Genomic DNA, 18,670 nt, shown 5'->3' with positions numbered 1-18,670 from the left:
TCCCCATCCCCAATACCCGCCATTGGTCTCCGTCTCCCATACCTGCCATTGGCCCCTCTCCACAAGTATGATAATATCCTGCTTGATTACCATATTGGAAGGAGCTATGCTCCTTCCAATTAGCCAGTAATCACACTATAAATCTACTCACTGAGACTAATTTTGGGTGATGGTAACATGGGTAACTGATGCCCTCCGATCTCATCAGGTGGACTTTCTTCATGAGCGGCTACAGACTATTCCTCATGGTTGAGTCTGTATTTTCCAAAAGTGAGGAATGGTGACTGTGACTAGTTTCCCCTCCCTCAATCAAGGGCGCCAAGGGGCGCATTGCAGCACCCATACTGCTGCCTGCTTCTGGTTAAAGGGTTTGTTAAAATAGCGACAAAGTAAATTTGTAAGAACCCACTAAATATTTGTGTGCTAATATCACATTGTGTAATTTCAAATCTCCAGTATAGAGGAGACAGTTGCATAGTGTTAATGTGCCTGGACTAGTAATCCAAAGGCCCAGCTAATGTTCTATGGGTGTGGGTTCAAATCCCACCAAGGCAATTCAATTAATAATTCTGGAATATAAAGCTAGTCTTAGTAATGGTGACCATAAAACTATCATTGATTGTTGCAAGAATTTATCTGATTCACTAATGTCCTTTAAGGAAGGCAGTCTGTCTTCCTTATCTGAGTCTGGCCTACATGTGATTCGAGATCCACAGCAATGTGGTTGACTCTTAATTGCCCCCTGCTATGGCCCAGCAAGCCACTCAGTTCATGGGCAATAAATGCTGGCCTTGCCAGTGACACCCACATCCCATGAAAGAATAAAAAAGAGTTTTGCATTAACGATCTGGATCTTGCTTAGAGAATCACAGCGCTCACCATTTTTGTTGATTAATCAGACATCGACTTCCAGAGTATGCATATACACGGTTAAATGTGGAAACCTGGAACTTACAGCCTGGTTACCCCGCTGCTTCACAGGCTGCAAAATAATAGTACCTCTTCAACATTGAAATTAATGTAAGGGCGTGAAGTTGTTGCACTTAACCTTAGTTACCAACTAAATGTGGTAAAAAAAGGATGTGGCTGGGACATTCAGGTGAAAGTGACATTTTAATAGCATGATAATTAATGCCAAACAACCTCTCCAGCCCTGAAAAAGTAGCTTTATAAATGTGGAATTTCGTTCCTTCAGAGTTTGTTTGATATTGGAGATTTTGAAAAATTATTTTTATTTTTATTTTTCTATCTTTTTGTCACCTTTTCTCTCGTTCCCATCTTTCAATCCTTCTTATTTTGCTTTTTGTACATGATTTAAATCTAATTTATGCTTCCTGATTTAGACTTTGCGTGACTCAGTGAGCATTCTTCAGTCTGATTGGTTGAAGAGCTTAACTGTTGCTTTCCCTGGACTAACACACCACAGATCTCTGTATAGGGGGCTGCACTGGATCAGAGTCCTGATGACAGTGAGACTCCACTCAAAATCCCATGAACCTTTGTGGGCAGCTGTCAGCGTAGTGAACAGCAACTGCCATTCCTTTGCCACTGGCTGCAAAAACAGGGCCATTGTACGTTTTCAATGCCCTCTAAGTATACAATCCAGTGTGCATATGCAGTGGCTTTAACTGAACAGCAAACTGCAAAAAAAGAGAGCAGCTATACATCTAATTTTATCAATATCTGAACTACAATGTAACCATGGGTGTATTAGTGAGAAACCAGCTTTGGGATTGGAAATGAACCTTTTTGCTTTGGGATTTTCAGGAGAATGATAAACGCATTGAGGCGTCTGGACAAATGGAAGTTTTCAGGAAACATCCCAGGAAGGCCTCCATCCTTCACATGCCACTAGTCACAACGCTTTACTATTCCTGCTTTTATCATTACGGGGAATCTGAAGTGAGTCATTGTTTGTTGTATGTATATGTATGTATGTATGTATGTCTGTACATATGTGTTAATCATAGCAAAGTTGATGGCATAGGGGAACTGCTTTGCAGTATTTTGACCAGTTACACTATCACCTTGAGGAAGAGCCACTATTTTCAATTCCATCAGTGCAGGCACACATTTGGATTATAAATGTAAAATAACCACCACCCCACCCTGAAATAAATGCATGTAGAAATAAAACTATTCATTCTTGGTGGCAGAGCGACTCATGGTGTTGTTTATTGAGTGCTAATTCAATAAAGTAACATTGACCTAAAAGTATCAGATGAATTTATAACCCCTTTGCTTCAATTCCACAGCAGAGAAGGGGTTGGAGTTTTACCTTCCACCTTTAAGCTTTATCAGAACTTGACCTGATTTACAAAACCCAGATCAAAGTTTGTTACCAGTCCTGTCCCAATGACCACTGCCACTGCAAAGGACAAGAGCAGTACCATCGTAGGAACCCCTGTTACCACCAGGTTCCTCACTTGGACATATGTTGCCATTTCTTCTTAATTTCTGGGTCAATATACTTGAAATCCCGACCTCTCACTAGTGTGGGAGCATCATCGCCACAAGGACTGCAGCAATTCAAGGGGAAGTTCTACTGCCAAATTCTCAGGGTAATTAGTGAACAGTAAACAGAGTCTTGCCTACATCCCAAGAACAATTTTTTTTTTTTTGAACGTTGCACAAACCACTTTGATCACAGTTGGAATCCTGCACACCAGTGAGTAAGTTATCCCATTTGCTTTTGCCTGACTCATTAAGAATTAAGCCAGGCACAGATACACAAATGAACACCACTTTATTAATACCATCATAATCTTAAACATTTAAAAAGTACCTCACATACTTGGGTAGATATCGTTAATTGACACATCTTTGTTACAGGGGCAAACATAATTAAACCTGTTGCAATAGCATCAGCTGGACTATACGTAATACAGAATAAAGTTGCAGTTCCTATCGAGATTATGTAAATTGACAAGGTTGTTTAATGGCCAGAGAAGGGGAGATGAGGGCACTGCTGCTGGTGCCAGCAGCATGATGGTTGGGGTAGGGAATGTGGTGGTACATGTTTCATTATCTCGTGAATTGTTCTGGTCCTCATTTAGAAATTAAATACCTTGTGATCCTAACTGCGTTCTCATTTTGTTTCTTCATAGGGAACGTTCAGTAGCCCAGGCAATTTGAAAACAACTTTCAAAGTAAGTACTGCGCCTTTACAGTCGAGCATAAGAAAACATTCATTAAATAAAAGACATTGGTCCCAACAAGCGCTTGTATTTCACTGTGCGACCTAGCTCATCACTGATTCCATCCTCCCTATTTAATCCGTAGAGAGAAAATGGTCAGAAATTCTCCCAGCCCTCCTCAATTTAATGTGTATAAAGACACTGCCATTTCCCTCATGAGAAGTTGTGATTTTATTGTCTGCTTCCTTTAGCAGTCACCCAAGAATCAACAAACATCAACATAGTACAAGGGCTCAGTGGTAACACTACCTCCACAGAGTCAGAAGGTTGTGCGTTCAAGCAGTCCAGAGAATTGAGCACATAATTTAGAATGACACTCCATTGTAGTACTGAGGGTGGGGTGCTGCACTGTTGAAGGTGCCATCTTTCAGATGAAATGTTAAACCAAGGCTCCATTTGCCTGCTCAGGTGGATGTAAAAAAATTCCATGGCACAATTCATAGAAGAGCATAAACCTGCACTCAACGGGTGGAATCTTTGGCACTTTGAGATATTTCAGGCATGGGACCTTTTCCCAGGCCGGACCCTGCATGTATTAGAAATGTGACAACAGAGAGAATTTCTGGGAGGTAGCCAATTAAGAGGCTGTCTCCATGGTGACCGCCAAATTTTGGATAGCAGGTTCCTGAAGTGATAGGCCCAATCAGAGGGCCCGCAGCACTCGATCGACAGCAGCCCCTCTGGGAGAGGTAGGTGCTGCTGAAGCAGGTCGGAGAACCTGAGACCACTGCAATATGGAGGCACCCTCAGAAGCCTACCTAAGATTAGAAACTATGGAAGGCCCACAGCTCTTGGTGCCTTTAGTGTGGAGGGGACCCCCTCCACAGGAATGCTTACAGAATAGGCTCCCTCCTTTGCAATCATGCAGCTTAACAATGGGGCCAGTAGGATGGAGGGCCTTCAGGCCACCCGCTGGGAAGCTGCCTCCCCACTTAGCAAGGGGCCGGTCGACACCCAAAGAACTCCAGTTTCATCTGCACTTTGGTCCTAATTGATGTTAATTGGCTACCTGCTGCTACTGGGTGGGTAGCTACTGCTGCTTAGAGCCCGCCTCCAGCAAACGCTGACCTGACGCATGACTTTCGCAATTGGCTACTGGTCCCACTGCCAAACTCGCTGCTACAAGGCTATGAAGATTGGGCCTACAGTTTGCTTCACCAATTTTCAAATTGGCAAAACTGATGAACACTGTCAAGACAAGGTCGATAGCTATTTTTGCAGAATTTACATGATTGAACAAAAGTAGCAATTTCCATCCACAATGCCTCCTGTAAGATGTTTTTCTGAATAGTGAAAGGAATATTTTCTTTAATGCTATATTTTCTTAAAGGTCAATTACTAGCTGGGAAAACCAACCTGTTCTATCACGATACCCAATTCATGCCCAGACCTGCTTTCTTGAAGCCATATGAGTCTGGCTGACATTGAATTTTTTTTTTGTAAAATCTTTTTTTTATACTCGTTCATGGGATATGGGCATTTATTGCCCATCCCTTGAAAACTGAGTGGCTTGCTAGGCCAGGTAAGGTTGGCAGATTTCCTTCCCTAAATGATATTCGTGAACCAGATGAGTTTTTACGACAATCAGCAATGGTTTCACGGTCATCATTAGACTTTTAGATTTTTTTTATTGAATTCAAATTTCACCATATGCCGTGGTGGGATTCAAACCCAGAGAATTACCCTGGGTATCTGGAATACTAATCCAATGACAATACCACTACACTACAACCTCGCCAGGATGCTCTGGGAACTCACCCTGCTGAGCTCATATGTGATGAATCAACTCATCAGAACAGGTGTGAATGATCACTGAAATATCCAAACTGAAGCTTTATTGTGTGAGTCACATTAGTTCAGACATCTCATTCAAATTGTAATCGACACCACTTAGCCCTACTGTCTTGTAGTCCCAACCCTTTGAGACGCAAGTTTAACTTAATTGTAGCACTTAGTATGTTATATCAAGTTACCTCATATGTCAAATCTCGGTATGCAACAGTGAGCTGTGATAGCGAGAAGTACCATTTCTGAGCTCGATTCTGTCTGGAACAGATGCATGTTGCCAGAAGCGCTTGCTGTATGCAGTTGGCAATGGTGACCTTGGCTGTGTATTTTTCTTCTTTTGCTAATACCATAAATGCTGAGGCCAGCTGTAGCATCCCGACTGTCACCCCAGCATAGATCAGCAGGGACTGGGGAATAACTTGCCTACCTAATAGGAGTACATTCTGTACAGAAAACAAAACCCTTGCCTGTGAGCTGGACCGAAACACCACAGGCAAGTTTATTTTAACATGCTAACAGAAGAATGCGGAACTGGACTGCACAAGGTGTATGAACAAAATCTGCGTCAGAAATTACTGGCCAGTTAGGAAAGAGTTTGTCTATGTGATGCATTCTCCTCCAGTTGTGATGACCTCTGTTTTTGAGTTAGGGGTAGAGGGGAGAACCCATACATCATATGTGTGAATGCAAATGTAGGGCATCTTGAGTTGGAATCCTGACCAAGATTAGGGAATAAAGAAGCATTAATAAGGGCAACTTGAATTTACATAAGTGTCTTTAATGTAGAGAAATGTCTATCAGTTTCACAAGAGATGTGAGGATGAAAAAAACAATCACTTGTAGATGACTTATGTCCTGTTTTTAGTGAGGTTATATTCTATGTGTTTATATTAATATTTAACAGAAAATATTACTTCTGCTTGTGTTTTAGATTTCAGACAAACAGTACTTACTCACTACACTTGCAGCTCGTGCCAAACTGAAGGCTTGGAAAGATGTTGATACTTTATTTACTACAAAGGTAACATTTGTATAAAGTCGTCATTTGTATCACTCAGTCTAAACAGAAAATTCTGGAAATACTCAGCAGGTCTGGCAGCATCTGTGGAGACGGAAACAGAGTTAACATTTCATGCCGATGGCCTCTTCAGAACTGGACTTTTGAAGTGTTGTCACTGTTGTAATGTAGGAAATGTGGCAGCCGATTTGCGTACAGCAAGCTCCCACAAATAGCAGTATGATAACAGCTAGTTTCTGTGATTGAGAAATAAATATTGATCAAGACACCAAGGATAGTTCCCCTACATTCGGAAGAGTACCATGGGATCTTTTATGTCCATCTAAGAGGGTGGATGAGGCCTCAGTTTAACATCTCATCTGAAAAATGGCACCACTGACATTGCAGCACTCCCTCCATAGTGCACTGGAATGTCAGTCTTGAGCTTTGTGCTCAGGCCCTGGGGTGGGACTTGAACCCGGAACCTGTGACTACCAACTGGGCCACAGTTGACACCTAAGTAAATGAAGTTTAGTAATTTATAAATGTGAAGCACATTTACCCATATTGTGTAAGGCAATTTCTATCAAGATTAGTACATGCTACTAACTGTTGTCACTGATTTAAACAAATTAACTATCATTTGGCCGCCCACCAAAGCTATGTTCCTACCAATCTAACTTCTCTCAAATTGATCTATCTGGGCTGTTGTTGGTAAAGCATCCCCTGATGCTTTTGCCCAATAACTCACAGGTCTTCCTTCTTCATATTCATGACCTTGTACAGCTTACCTCATCCAAGCTTACGTAGTCTGCATTCGTGAATTTTTGCCCTTAAAGTCACATTCCCGGTCCACTCATTGCATTGGTTCAATCACTACACCTGTATCTCCACCATGGCTTTCGATGGGGTAAAAGAAAACTAAAAGGATTTGGGGCCAATATCTACAGTTAGTATAATTATTCTGCAGAATTAGAATTAGACAAAAAAGATTATTATTTCCATTAAACTAAATTTCAGAGCGTGGTGAGGTAATTTTCAATTAATTATATTTTACCCACATCATTCCGCCTTTGGTGACTTTTGCCACAAGCCATTACTATGGTCATTCAAATCCTGGGGTATGATAGAATACTCATTTTGTTACCAGTTCAGAGGCTTGGATTATTGATCAGGATACACAGGTTCAAATCCCACCACGGTAGCTGGGAATTTAAATTCAATTGAACCTGGAATAAAAAGTTAATATCAATAATGGTGACCATGAAAGTACCGGGTTGCCATAAAAGTGCACCTGGTTCTCTGATGTCTCTCAGGGAAGGAAATCTGCCATCCTTACCCGTTCCGGCCTGTATGTGACTCCAGATTCACAATTATGTGGTTGACTGCCCCTGAAGTGCCCTCACAAGCCAGTCAGTTGTACTCAAGAAGGCAGCTCACTACCAACTTCTCAGGGGCAATTATCAGGGGATAATAAATGCTGGTCTTGCTAGCGATTCCAACGTCCCACAAATTAATTTTAAGATGTTCCATTAGAACAACCTTTCTCCTTTTAAATAGATGATACATTGTTGTGTTTTGTTTTATTTTAGAATTGGCTAGGATATACCAAGAAGAAAGCCCCAATTGGATTTCATAGAGTTGTGGACATTTTGCATAAAAACAATGCTCCGGTTGAGGTAAGATGCTAACTTCTGATACTTCTGGAAGAAATCTTCTTCATTCTCCTCCTTTGAATAGGAGTAAAACGGGCCACAATCGAAGAGAGGCACAAGAACAATAACAATCCTTCAGGCTTCTCTTAGTGCCCACAGAGTAGACCAGTGCCATGTGTAAGGTGGGGTTGCTAGCAGTTACTATTCCATGATAGGTTAATTAGCCTCCTTCTGTGTATTACTATTCTCTGAGCTTCAAATTCACTTCCTTTGCTGCCCCACATCAGCCTAGATGTCACTTTTTTTTAATCAGTTTATTATCTTAGCTACTCAGTCATGGGAATGTTACAGTCTGGGTTATAATATGATTGTGTTTTAGGATCAGATAACTATCACTGCTACAAACGTCTTTTGTCTTGGCAATGCAACATGGTCGCCATTAACATCCACATGAGGATTCGCAATACTGCGGTGATTCGGTTCTTTCATGCAATTTAAACTCACCACCCCGCCCCCCCCACCTCCCTGCCCCCACTTACAAAGTTATATGTAACGTGATCACTGTATTCCATTTTGTCATGTGGAAATGGCAAACACCAGATCACCTTTAATGCTGAAACAGAAACCATTTGGGATATTGAGATGGCTGCTGGGGCAAATGAAATTATTACATTGGTGATGTAGGAGAGGGTAAGGGGTTTATGCATTTTGATGAGGTTGCGGTTTATGCATTTTGTTTTGGGCACAATAAAGGACACTGCACTTTACAAGTTGGTCAGGTCATATTTTGATGTTGGGAAAAGTCCATTATTACCCACTATTCCTATCTCTCATGGCAAATAAATATCAAGTTGGAGGTAATTTTTGGAATAAGGTCAAAGTTTCCCTGACACCGTGTGATGGGGACTGGGATATCAGCAATGGGATGTTCAGCCTGCAAATCAGTCTGTGATATCATCTGTGGGTTCCTGCAACACACTATGCCGCCCTAAAAAGAAAGGATGTTTCATGGAATGATACCACATAGAAGAAGGTTGTTTGGCCCATCAGGCTCTGATTTTTTGGTAGAGTTATCTAATTGGTCTCAATTGCCTGCTCTTTCACCATAGCCTTGTAAGTGTTTTCCATTCAACTATTTATACAAATCCCTTTTGAAAGTTACTATTGAATCTGCCAGATCACAACAACTCGCTGCGTTTTTAAAAAAAAAAAGCTTCCCCATGTCACCTCTGATTCTTTTGCCGATCACCAATGGCATTTCATACAGTATTGTAACACTTTTCTACAGGTTGTTCAGGAGTATGTTGCTTTAGTGGATAACACAGAACTGAAGTTGAACCTTGCCACAAAGTACAAGTGCCATAACATTGTGATTGATGTAAGTATAAGTGTGGATTTATTTCTGCTGCGATAGAGAGGAGTTTCTTGACAAAAAGAACAGCAGTGCAGTTTCATGCAGAGTATCCATTGTTGTGTTTTACACTCATAGAGGTCCACGACAGCCAAGTGTGTTTAATGTCAGAAATGGCATGGATCAACTCAGCTTCTGGATATCCTCTTGGACACTATAAATGGCAGCCTTTCATCCGCCACCTCTACCCCCACCCCCCAATCCTCCATCCCCTCCCCCAAAGAGTGCTTTTGAGTTGCATGGCAAGAGGATTCCTCTTCACACTTTCTGCTCTCCAGCAGCTTGATCATGGTGACAAAGGCACTCAGTTTGAGTGCATGAGGTCCAAATACCCATCAAAATAATTTGGTGAGTTGAGAATGCAAATGTGCCGTAGATTAATTACTCTGACTCTTTTGAACCTCTTGCATTAGAAGTCTCATTGCCAGAGACCTGAGAATGGTTCAGCGGGGAGGTACTGATTGGTTTAGAGAGAATGTGACTGAAAAAAGAGAGCTAAATCCGTCTTTCAGGGAAGATGAGCAAAGGTGGTGGTAACGCAGTGACAGCCACGGTGGTGGTAACGCAGTGACAGCCACGGTGGTGGTAACGCAGTGACAGCCACGGTGGTGGTAACGCAGTGACAGCCACGGTGGTGGTAACGCAGTGACAGCCACGGTGGTGGTAACGCAGTGACAGCCACGGTGGTGGTAACGCAGTGACAGCCACGGTGGTGGTAACGCAGTGACAGCCACGGTGGTGGTAACGCAGTGACAGCCACGGTGGTGGTAACGCAGTGACAGCCACGGTGGTGGTAACGCAGTGACAGCCACGGTGGTGGTAACGCAGTGACAGCCACGGTGGTGGTAACGCAGTGACAGCCACGGTGGTGGTAACGCAGTGACAGCCACGGTGGTGGTAACGCAGTGACAGCCACGGTGGTGGTAACGCAGTGACAGCCACGGTGGTGGTAACGCAGTGACAGCCACGGTGGTGGTAACGCAGTGACAGCCACGGTGGTGGTAACGCAGTGACAGCCACGGTGGTGGTAACGCAGTGACAGCCACGGTGGTGGTAACGCAGTGACAGCCACGGTGGTGGTAACGCAGTGACAGCCACGGTGGTGGTAACGCAGTGACAGCAATTCCAGATGTTGTATAAATTGAAGATATAAACATCAGTTGAGATTACAAAAAGTAAATGATGCAGTGGTTTGCAAGCGCTCTTTTACTTTACTGTTTTTTTTTGCTCCTGATTTAGACCTACAAGGATCTCAAAGACCGGCAGCAGCTGGTTCTGTACAGAGACAAGGTGGAGAAAAGCTCACTAGAACAGAGGAAGATAGACTATATCCTGAGCAATTCTGTAAGTTAAAACAAGGCTTTAAATCTTAGCTAGTGCTGGATTGAAATATTTAAATCGTCTTGTGACAGCTGACTTAAATCGTCTGGCCAAGAGCGATGATCTCAGTCCATGATTGGGACTCTGGACTGCTTTAAAGCAATGGTCCGGTTCCAGAAATAGAAACAAATGCTGCCCTGTTAAAGCTGTTGCCTGTTTAATGACTGGAAGTGAGAGCTACCTAACATGAAAACAAATAAACAAAAAAAAAATGCACCTGTCAGATTGCTAATGGTAGTTTTGAATATTGTCGTACTTTGCAGCAAATCAGATGGAAAAATTGATGAACCAAGATTCAATGCAGGAAAGCCTCCTGTGTGCATGATTCCTGAGGGAGCTGGAGGTTGAAGAACCTGGTAATCAGCAACAAGGAAGAGTGATCAACCTTCTGAGAATCGCAGGAACTCTTCCCCCACTGTGATTAAAATGAATAATTATACAGGACCTTATAAATTAAGTGTCCTATCCATATATTTGTATATTTCGTGTGTATCAAGTTGTTTAATTGCAAGGTTATGACTTTTAAGAAAAAGGGTGGGGAGCAGTGGAGGAGGTATGGCTGGTGAAAGACAGTCATACTTCATGGGAGAAGTACAGATTCTCCAAGCTAAAACTAACAAAGTACTGAGGAAAAGAGAGGAGCTCTATTTCAGAAATTCAGGTATTTGGTTTTGGCCAGCAGATGTTGCTAGCTGGCCTCACTGATGACATCTTGAAACAGGAATAAAATGCTATTAGAGAAAAGTTAATATATTTATTGTCTGCTTGTTTGGACCCTCCCCTTTTCTTCCCCACCCTAATAACACTTTAAAAATAAATAAATGTACAATTCCTGAATATTGTTCCAACATAAATGAGAGAAAGTATATTTGCTGTACAGAAACTGAAAACCAAGTCTTGCATTAAGAATACATTTTGTAATAAAATGCCAAACTCTGGTAGCTTTCAATGTTGCACTTCATTTGTTTATTTGCATGGTGCTTTATTGTTTTCTTCCTGTGCTTGTCACCACTTCTGGCCTATCTTGGGTCTTAAGAGGAGATTGAGTGTGGGTTGGGGGAGAGTGGGGAAACTCTCGCTGGTTTTCCTCCCTTCCCACCACTGTGGGGGAGGGGGGTATTCTCTCATTGTGTAGGGCTTTACTGGGGCAGAAGGGCTAGGCTTAGTAACTTGAAGTGCCAGCATAGTGGGCTAAACCCAAGTCCTATAAACTGTTTCTCAACACACTGACATTTTTGATGTGCAGACCCTGATCTTCAGAGCTGCAGTGCTGCAAACCTTACTTCCACATCTTTTCCTGGGTCGCTTGCTGTGATGCCTGGAAGACCAGTTATTGTTTGCAGGAGTCTCCTGAACCCAAGAATAGAGCAAAGTACAAACGATACTCTGCTTTGGAGCAATTTTGGGCCTTGACACCTAATTTAGGCATTTGGTAGGTGAACCAAAGCAAGATGAAGCGGGATTAGTTCTGGGTTGTTGCAGAAAAGTGCTGACGTGGACAAGATGACTAAGTGCTTCACCCTTCAGTTCAATCATTATACCAGTGGCTATGCTTCAAGAAAGTACCTCATTGGCTATAAAGTGCTTTCTGTCCCAAGGTTGTAAAAGGTACTATATAAATGCAAACATTTTCTAAGTGTGCTTCCCGCTAAGCTTGCAGTGTGAATGCCCTGACAATGATTGACACTGGTGTGTCCCAGGCTGCAGAGTATTGACTACAACTCCCACATCTCATTGCCCATACTGGCTGCCTGCATGCCCTCATTTCCCTTTGGGGAAGAAAAGGTCCAGTATCATCCCAGAAGAGAGCAGATGGAGTGGGAAGTGGCAGTGATTGTTTTTCAATGGGATCCTCCCCAACTCGGCTGTGCAGCTTCAACCTGGCCTCTAGGTGTCCTGCTCGCTGCCTGACGGCACAGGCGAGGACCCTTCCTAGCAACGCGTCCTCCCGCTGCGTATCCAAGGGCCCGGGCAGCCATGGCGGGCACCGAACCTGGCACCAAGCCGGACAAAATCCGGAGCAAACGGATCTTCCTCAACCACTTAGACTCGTTCGTGGGGACTCATACAGGGAAAGTTAGTGAGATCGGCAACTGGCTACTTAAGGGCAGTGTGTGTGTGAGGGGTATAAATGCGTCAGAGGGAGGTATGTGTGTTTGAGGGGTAAGAGAGAGGTGGGTTGTGTTTGTGTGAGGGGGTAAGTGTGTGTGTGTATGTGTGTGAGGGGTATAAATGCGTCAGAGGGAGGTATGTGTGTTTGAGGGGTAAGAGAGAGGTGGGTTGTGTTTGTGTGAGGGGGTAAGTGTGTGTGTGTGCGTGAAGGGTGTAAGTGCATGGGGGTGGGGCTAAGTATGGGTGTGTAAGGGGTATAAGTGCGTGTGAGGGGGGGTAAATGTGTGGCCGGGGGTAAGTGTGTGTGGGGAGGGTATAAATGTGCGTGAGTTGGTAAGTGTATGTGAGGGGAGTAAGTGTGTGTGTGTGGGGTTAACTGTGTGGGGGTAAGTATTCATGTCTAAATGTATGTGGGTAACTGGAGGTTAAGTGTGCAAGTGAGTATGTAAGTCTGCATATGGATAAGTATATGCATAAGTATGCATGTGTGTGTGTGTCTGTATGTAAGTGTATCTCTGTAATTGTGCATGTATGTGTGTGTGTGTGCATAACCATGTAAAAGAGTGTATGCATACATACTTGTGTACACAATTCTGGTTGGGAAAATTCTGGAAGGGTGTGTTACTTAACATCCAACTGTACAACCGTCCAACCATTGCCCTCCCTCCCATAAATTTCTGGTACTGGCCACCTGACAATAATAGTTGGCAACTTCAGTTGGAGGTATTCCTGGCCCCTGACGTAGGACCACGAGATTCAGAATGCATTTTATTTATCCCCGCCATGTGTGTATCAGCAGCTGTTGTGCGAGAAGTTCTGAGAGTCGGGAGGCCATCCATCATTTTCATCTACACTCGACAGGGAATCAGTGGATTTGGCTTTTTGCTTTGCCTTCACCTTTTCATCTCATTGCATCTATAACTCAAGTCCCCCATCTGTTCTTCTGATTGTTGGACTTACAGATAAAACTTGATAATATTTCCAAATACATGAAGCTCCTCCCTATGCAGGGAACCACACTAATAATTGTGATAGACTAGCTTGATCAGTAAGAAGAAAACGAGTATACACCTTTGCAGTCACCGTGTTAGGTACTCCGTCAGTGATCTAATGATCTTTGCATTACCCTTCCTGGGCATTGAGTGTTGTGCCCAGTTTGCCAAATCACATTAAAATGGTAGTTCAGAAAAGAGCTGTCTCTATTTCCCAGTTCCAGAGAGCCATAAATTGCTACCAGGGGAATTCATAAGGAGCAGCAATAAAATGAAGAAAACCGATCATGCAGAGTGAGAGGTGTTCAAGGAATAACTTGATCAGTTCAGTTGAAATGCAGTAGTAACCAACATTAGGAAGGATGTCATGGTCTCAGAGAGGATGAAGAGATTTAGAACGATACCAGAGATGTGGGACTTCAATTACATGGCGATATTAGAGAAACTGGAGTCATTCTCCTTAAAGCAGAGAAGTTTGAGGGGAGAATTAATAGAGCAAATAAGGAAAAGCTGTTTCAAGGGGCAGAAAGATTGACAACCAAAGGGCACAGATTTAAGGTGATTGGCCAAAGAACAGAATGCGAGATGTTATGTTCTAGAATGCACTGCCTGAAATGGTGGTGGAAGCAGAATCAATAATAGCTTTCAAAAATAAATTTTATTTAAATACTTCAAGGGCAATGGGGTAAAGGGCAAGGAATTGGGACTGATTGGATAGCTCTTTCAAAGAGCTGGCACCAGCACAAAGGGCCAAATAGCCTCCTTCTTATGCAGTCTCATATGCATCAGAGAAGATTCCTGGAATGAAGGGGCTGTCTAATGAGGAAAGATGCAGCAGGTAGGGCCTTTACTCATTGGAGCTTAGAAGAATGAGAGGTGACCTTATTGAAACATATTCTGAGGGAGCTTGACAGAGTGGATGCTAAGAGGATGTTTCCCTCATGGAGCATAATATCTTGCATTCTGTTCTTTGGCCAATCACCTTAACTCTGTGCCCTTTGGTTGTCAATCTTTCTGCCCCTTGAAACAGCTTTTCCTTATTTGCTCTATTAAAATATTCTCCCCTCAAACTTCTCTGCTTTAAGGAGAATGACTCCAGTTTCTCTAATATTCCCATGTAATTGAAGTCCCACATCGCTGGTATCGTTCTAAATCTCTTCATCCTCTCTAAGACCATGACATCCTTCCTAATGTTGGTTCCCACTGCATTTCAACTGAACTGATCAAGTTATTCCTTGAACATCTCTCACTCTGCAGGTTTGGTTTTCTTCATTTGATTGCTGCTCCTTATGAATTTCCCTGGTCGCAATTTATGGCTCTCTGGAACTGGGAAATAGAGACGGCTCTTTTCTGAACTACCACTTTAATGTGATTTGGCAAACCGGACACAACACTCAATGCCCAGGAAGGGTAACGCAAAGATCATTAGATCACTGACGGAGTACCTAACACGGTGACTGCAAAGGTGTATACTCGTTTTCTTCTTACTGATCAAGCTAGTCTTATCAGTAATTATCAGTGTGGTTCCCTGCATAGGGAGGAGCTTCATGTATTTGGAAATATTATCAAGTTTTATCTGTAAGTCCAACAATCAGAAGAACAGATGGGGGACTTGAGTTATAGGTGCAATGAGATGAAAAGGTGAAGGCAAAGCAAAAAGCCAAATCCACTGATTCCCTGTCGAGCGTAGATGAAAATGATGGGGAGTTGGAATTTTTTCTCTCAGAGGATTGTTAATCTTTGGAATTCTCTACCCCAGAGAGCAGCGGAGGCTGGGTAAATCAAGGCTGAAGTAGACAGATCTTTGAACTTCGAGAGAGTCAAGAGATATAGAGAACAGGCTGGAAAGTGGAGAATAGGTCAAGATCTGAACCATGATCGTATTGAATGATGAAACAGGTTTGAGGGGCCAAATAGCCTACCCCTGCTTCTATTTCTTATGTTCTTATCATGATTCTAGGATTACTGGGTGATAAGACTGGAGAAAATGAAAGATTTTCACTGTGTAAGGGTGGCAATTGAGAGGTAATGTGTAGAATATAGAAAAGATGGATCAGAACAATAATTTAACCTAAACCTATGAGTAATGCAGGTTCAAAGACAAACTTAGGGCTGATGTCTAGAAGTTTTCAGATAATGGTTAGTCAATACAGAGTGTAGGACAGTGATGGAAACATGGTTGGAATCAATTTGAGAAACACTTGGATGCTGTGTTGAGGAGTTTGTACTGTCTTTCTTGATGGACGAACTGAGATGGGATGAATGGTGCTCGTTATCTGTATTTAGCTTATGATTTGTGAAATTCATCTTCCCTTAATACAGTGTGCCTCCGCCATTTTATGAACTTGTTCCTACATTGCATTTTCATGAATGAACACAGCAAAACACATCAAAAAAACATTTGATAAACCATCTTTAGACTGTGTTTAGAAAATAGGGGCTGGTTTCAACTTAACTTGATTACATCATGAAAGCAAGTGATTAAACTCCTGATGAGTAGTTTCAGGCACATAAGTAGAAGGCACACAGTTCGGCAAGATAGCTTCTGAGTCCAGAAAAAATTAATTTAATCAAAGCAAGGAGCGAATGCATTGAAGAGCATATAAAGCAGGCAGTATCAGAGCAGCCAAAAATTGGGCAGGCCGTATAACAGGTGGACAATCTGATGCCATTAGTTTACTGCCAAAGTTTTGTTAAGGTTCTCATTGGCTGTGGTAAGATACACTGCCTTAGTTTTCAGAGTACGGAAATTCCTCTTTTATATGCTTCCATCATGACACCTTGACCAAACTGACCTCTGCTAAAATTGACAGTACTGAAAGTTAATAATGCTGTTGCAGAACTGTACAAAAACACTCAATCTCTTTGTAATATGATGTAGGTTCCATCAGCAGATTTTGATTTGTAGCTCTTATATAATTTATGTAATTATGTATTTGTAACTCTGATTCTTATGCTAAGCTATACAATACTAGTTTGGCTTCAGCTGGAGTATTGTGTCCAATTCTGGGCACCACACTTTAAGAAGGACATGATAACTTTAGAGAAGATACTAGAATGGTTCCAGGTAAGAGGAATTACAGTTACATGCATAGGCTGGAGAAGCTGGGGTTGGTCCCCTTAGAGCAGAGGAAAAGCTAAGAGGAGAGTTGATAGAGGTGTTTAAGATTATGAAGGGTTTAGATAGAGTAAGTAAAAAGATAAACTATTTCCAATGGCTAAAGAGTTGATAACCAGAGGGCACAGGTTTAAGATGATTTGAAAAAGAACCAAATTTGTCATGAAGGAAAGCTTTTTTACAGAACAAGTGATTAGGATTCGGAATGCACTGCCTGATAAGAGTGGTGGATACAGATTCAATAGTAACTTTCAAAAGAGAATTGGATAAATACATGAAAGAGAAAAAAATTGCAGGGGTATAGGGGAGAGCACGGGGAATGGAACCAACTGGATTGCACCTCAGGTGAGCCATCATAGACTTGATGAATTGAATGACTCCTTCTGTGCTGTACTATTCTATGGTTCTGTGAACTCAAAGGTTGAATTCTGATACCTGATTCATTTCCAGCACCTATCTAGCTGTGTGGTTGGAGCATCGCTGGAGGAACCAAAAGAAGATGAAGAACTTGTTGAGGAAGAGGCTGAAACAATCAAAAGTTTTCAAATCGTCAAAGGGACGTACCAGGTGGTGGGAACATTGAGTAATCCTGATGCCAGGAAGCCTGATTTTGCTTTTGAAATCTTCTCTGTAAGTTCTCAAATTCACCTTTTGAAGCAAAAATATTCCTAAGACTATTATTTTTAAATTTACTAACAGGACTGGAGCTTTTACAATTAGGCAAAGATAAGTCTGTATGTTCCCGGTTCCTTATCAGGTCACTACTGCTTGGTACGTAGCAAAGTTGATTGTCAAAGCCTCATTGCACAAAGGGAAATGGAAAAATGCTGCACATGTACAACAGGCCAAACAGAATCTGAAAGGAACCTTGGGTGAAGGTTTCAAGTGTAACCTTCATCAGAACTGCCACAGTGAGGCTGAAGAAGACATCTGGTCTCAATGTTCACTGCAGCAACTACAGAGTTTAACTGTCTTACCCCATTTTCAGCGTGGATCCTCCCAATAGGTGTCATTCACATACTGCTGTTTCCATACAAAAGCACTCTTTTGTCTTTCCTATCTTTGTCTTGTCTGTACTACATGCTGCTGTATTCCCCTCCTCTCTTTACTTTCTTAGAACTATTCTCATCAATTGTGTAAGAGGGGTTTCCCCAGCCTTACTTTTCTAATGGCTTCTTCATTGACGCCCCCACTTTTAGCCTATATAAACTCCAACATCCAGAACTCTGTTACCTGGAATGTTACCCCTTTTCTTACCAACCTTCATTAGCTCTCCATCCCTCAACATGTCAACCTTAGAATCTTCATTGTCTTCAATAAATGTTTCTGTTTGCATCCTGTCCTCCCCTGATCTACCATTGGTGGCAGAACCATTTCCCTCCAATGCTCTGGAAGCCTCGCCAAAAGTGAGAGACCTTCATATACCCCCAGTTTCAAAAAGCTTCTTGAAACCTATCTCCTCAACAATATCTTATCTACCTTCCTTAATTCCATCACAACTCTTGCATTGGGAGGTTTGACCTGAACCTCTGAAGGAGTTTGGGAGATTTTGCTGCTTTAAAGGCAGCACATTATTGTTGTTAACTGTGCCAGTTCTGATGAAAGATCGCACCTGAAACCTTAATCTGCCTTTCTTTTTTAGATATTAATAAACCCACTATGCATTACCATCAACTTTCAGCTTTATTTCACATTTCCAGTTTTTCTTTTATCACATAAATTGTCAAATTAGCTGTTCCCATTAAGTAATAGTGTTTTTAAATATTACTGGAGCAACAGTGAAATAAAATCTATAAAATTGATGGTATGGTACAAAGTTTTGTAAATCAGGTTTCAGGTTCAACCTCTGTCCCCATTTTGTTTCCTTTTTCTTTGCTAGTTTTGTTTTTTTTTTCGTTTTTGCCCCTTATTTTGTTCTTGAATGGCATGATTATGCCATTCACACCTCCTCTAGACCCACATCTTGTTTCTTTACTTGTCCTACTAACACTGCCTTTTGCCTTGAGCCTTTTCTCATTTA

The 18,670-nt window shown here is 42.1% G+C and overlaps 2 protein-coding genes across 4 annotated transcripts in view; both read left to right on the top strand.

Moving 5' to 3' along the window:
* The window catches only part of vipas39 (VPS33B interacting protein, apical-basolateral polarity regulator, spe-39 homolog), a 34,120-nt gene extending 22,739 nt beyond the window's left edge, over positions 1-11,381 (top strand). Inside the window, 7 exon segments of the mRNA XM_078562088.1 lie at positions 1,768-1,902; positions 3,108-3,149; positions 5,917-6,006; positions 7,575-7,661; positions 8,926-9,015; positions 10,288-10,392; positions 10,692-11,381. Of these exon segments, the coding sequence (XP_078418214.1) occupies positions 1,768-1,902; positions 3,108-3,149; positions 5,917-6,006; positions 7,575-7,661; positions 8,926-9,015; positions 10,288-10,392; positions 10,692-10,712 (570 nt within the window). The 3' untranslated portion in view covers positions 10,713-11,381.
* Positions 11,382-12,318: 937 nt separating this feature from the next.
* ak7b (adenylate kinase 7b) overlaps positions 12,319-18,670 on the top strand; it is a 61,168-nt gene continuing 54,816 nt past the window's right edge. The window contains exons 1-2 of one of the 3 annotated variants that reach the window (XM_078563320.1): positions 12,319-12,504; positions 17,101-17,280. In XM_078563320.1, coding sequence (XP_078419446.1) covers positions 12,406-12,504; positions 17,101-17,280 — 279 coding nt within the window. In that variant the 5' untranslated portion in view covers positions 12,319-12,405. Of the gene's footprint in view, positions 12,505-17,100; positions 17,281-18,670 lie in introns of those variants that run through there. The other 2 variants (XM_078563319.1, XM_078563321.1) reach the window with 2 other exon arrangements.

The sequence above is a fragment of the Cetorhinus maximus genome, chromosome 18 (assembly GCF_964194155.1).
Source record: "Cetorhinus maximus chromosome 18, sCetMax3.hap1.1, whole genome shotgun sequence".
Classification (NCBI taxonomy): Eukaryota; Metazoa; Chordata; class Chondrichthyes; order Lamniformes; family Cetorhinidae; genus Cetorhinus; species Cetorhinus maximus.
Note: the sequence above shows the minus strand (reverse complement) of the source record. Positions and strands in the feature narration are given on the sequence as shown.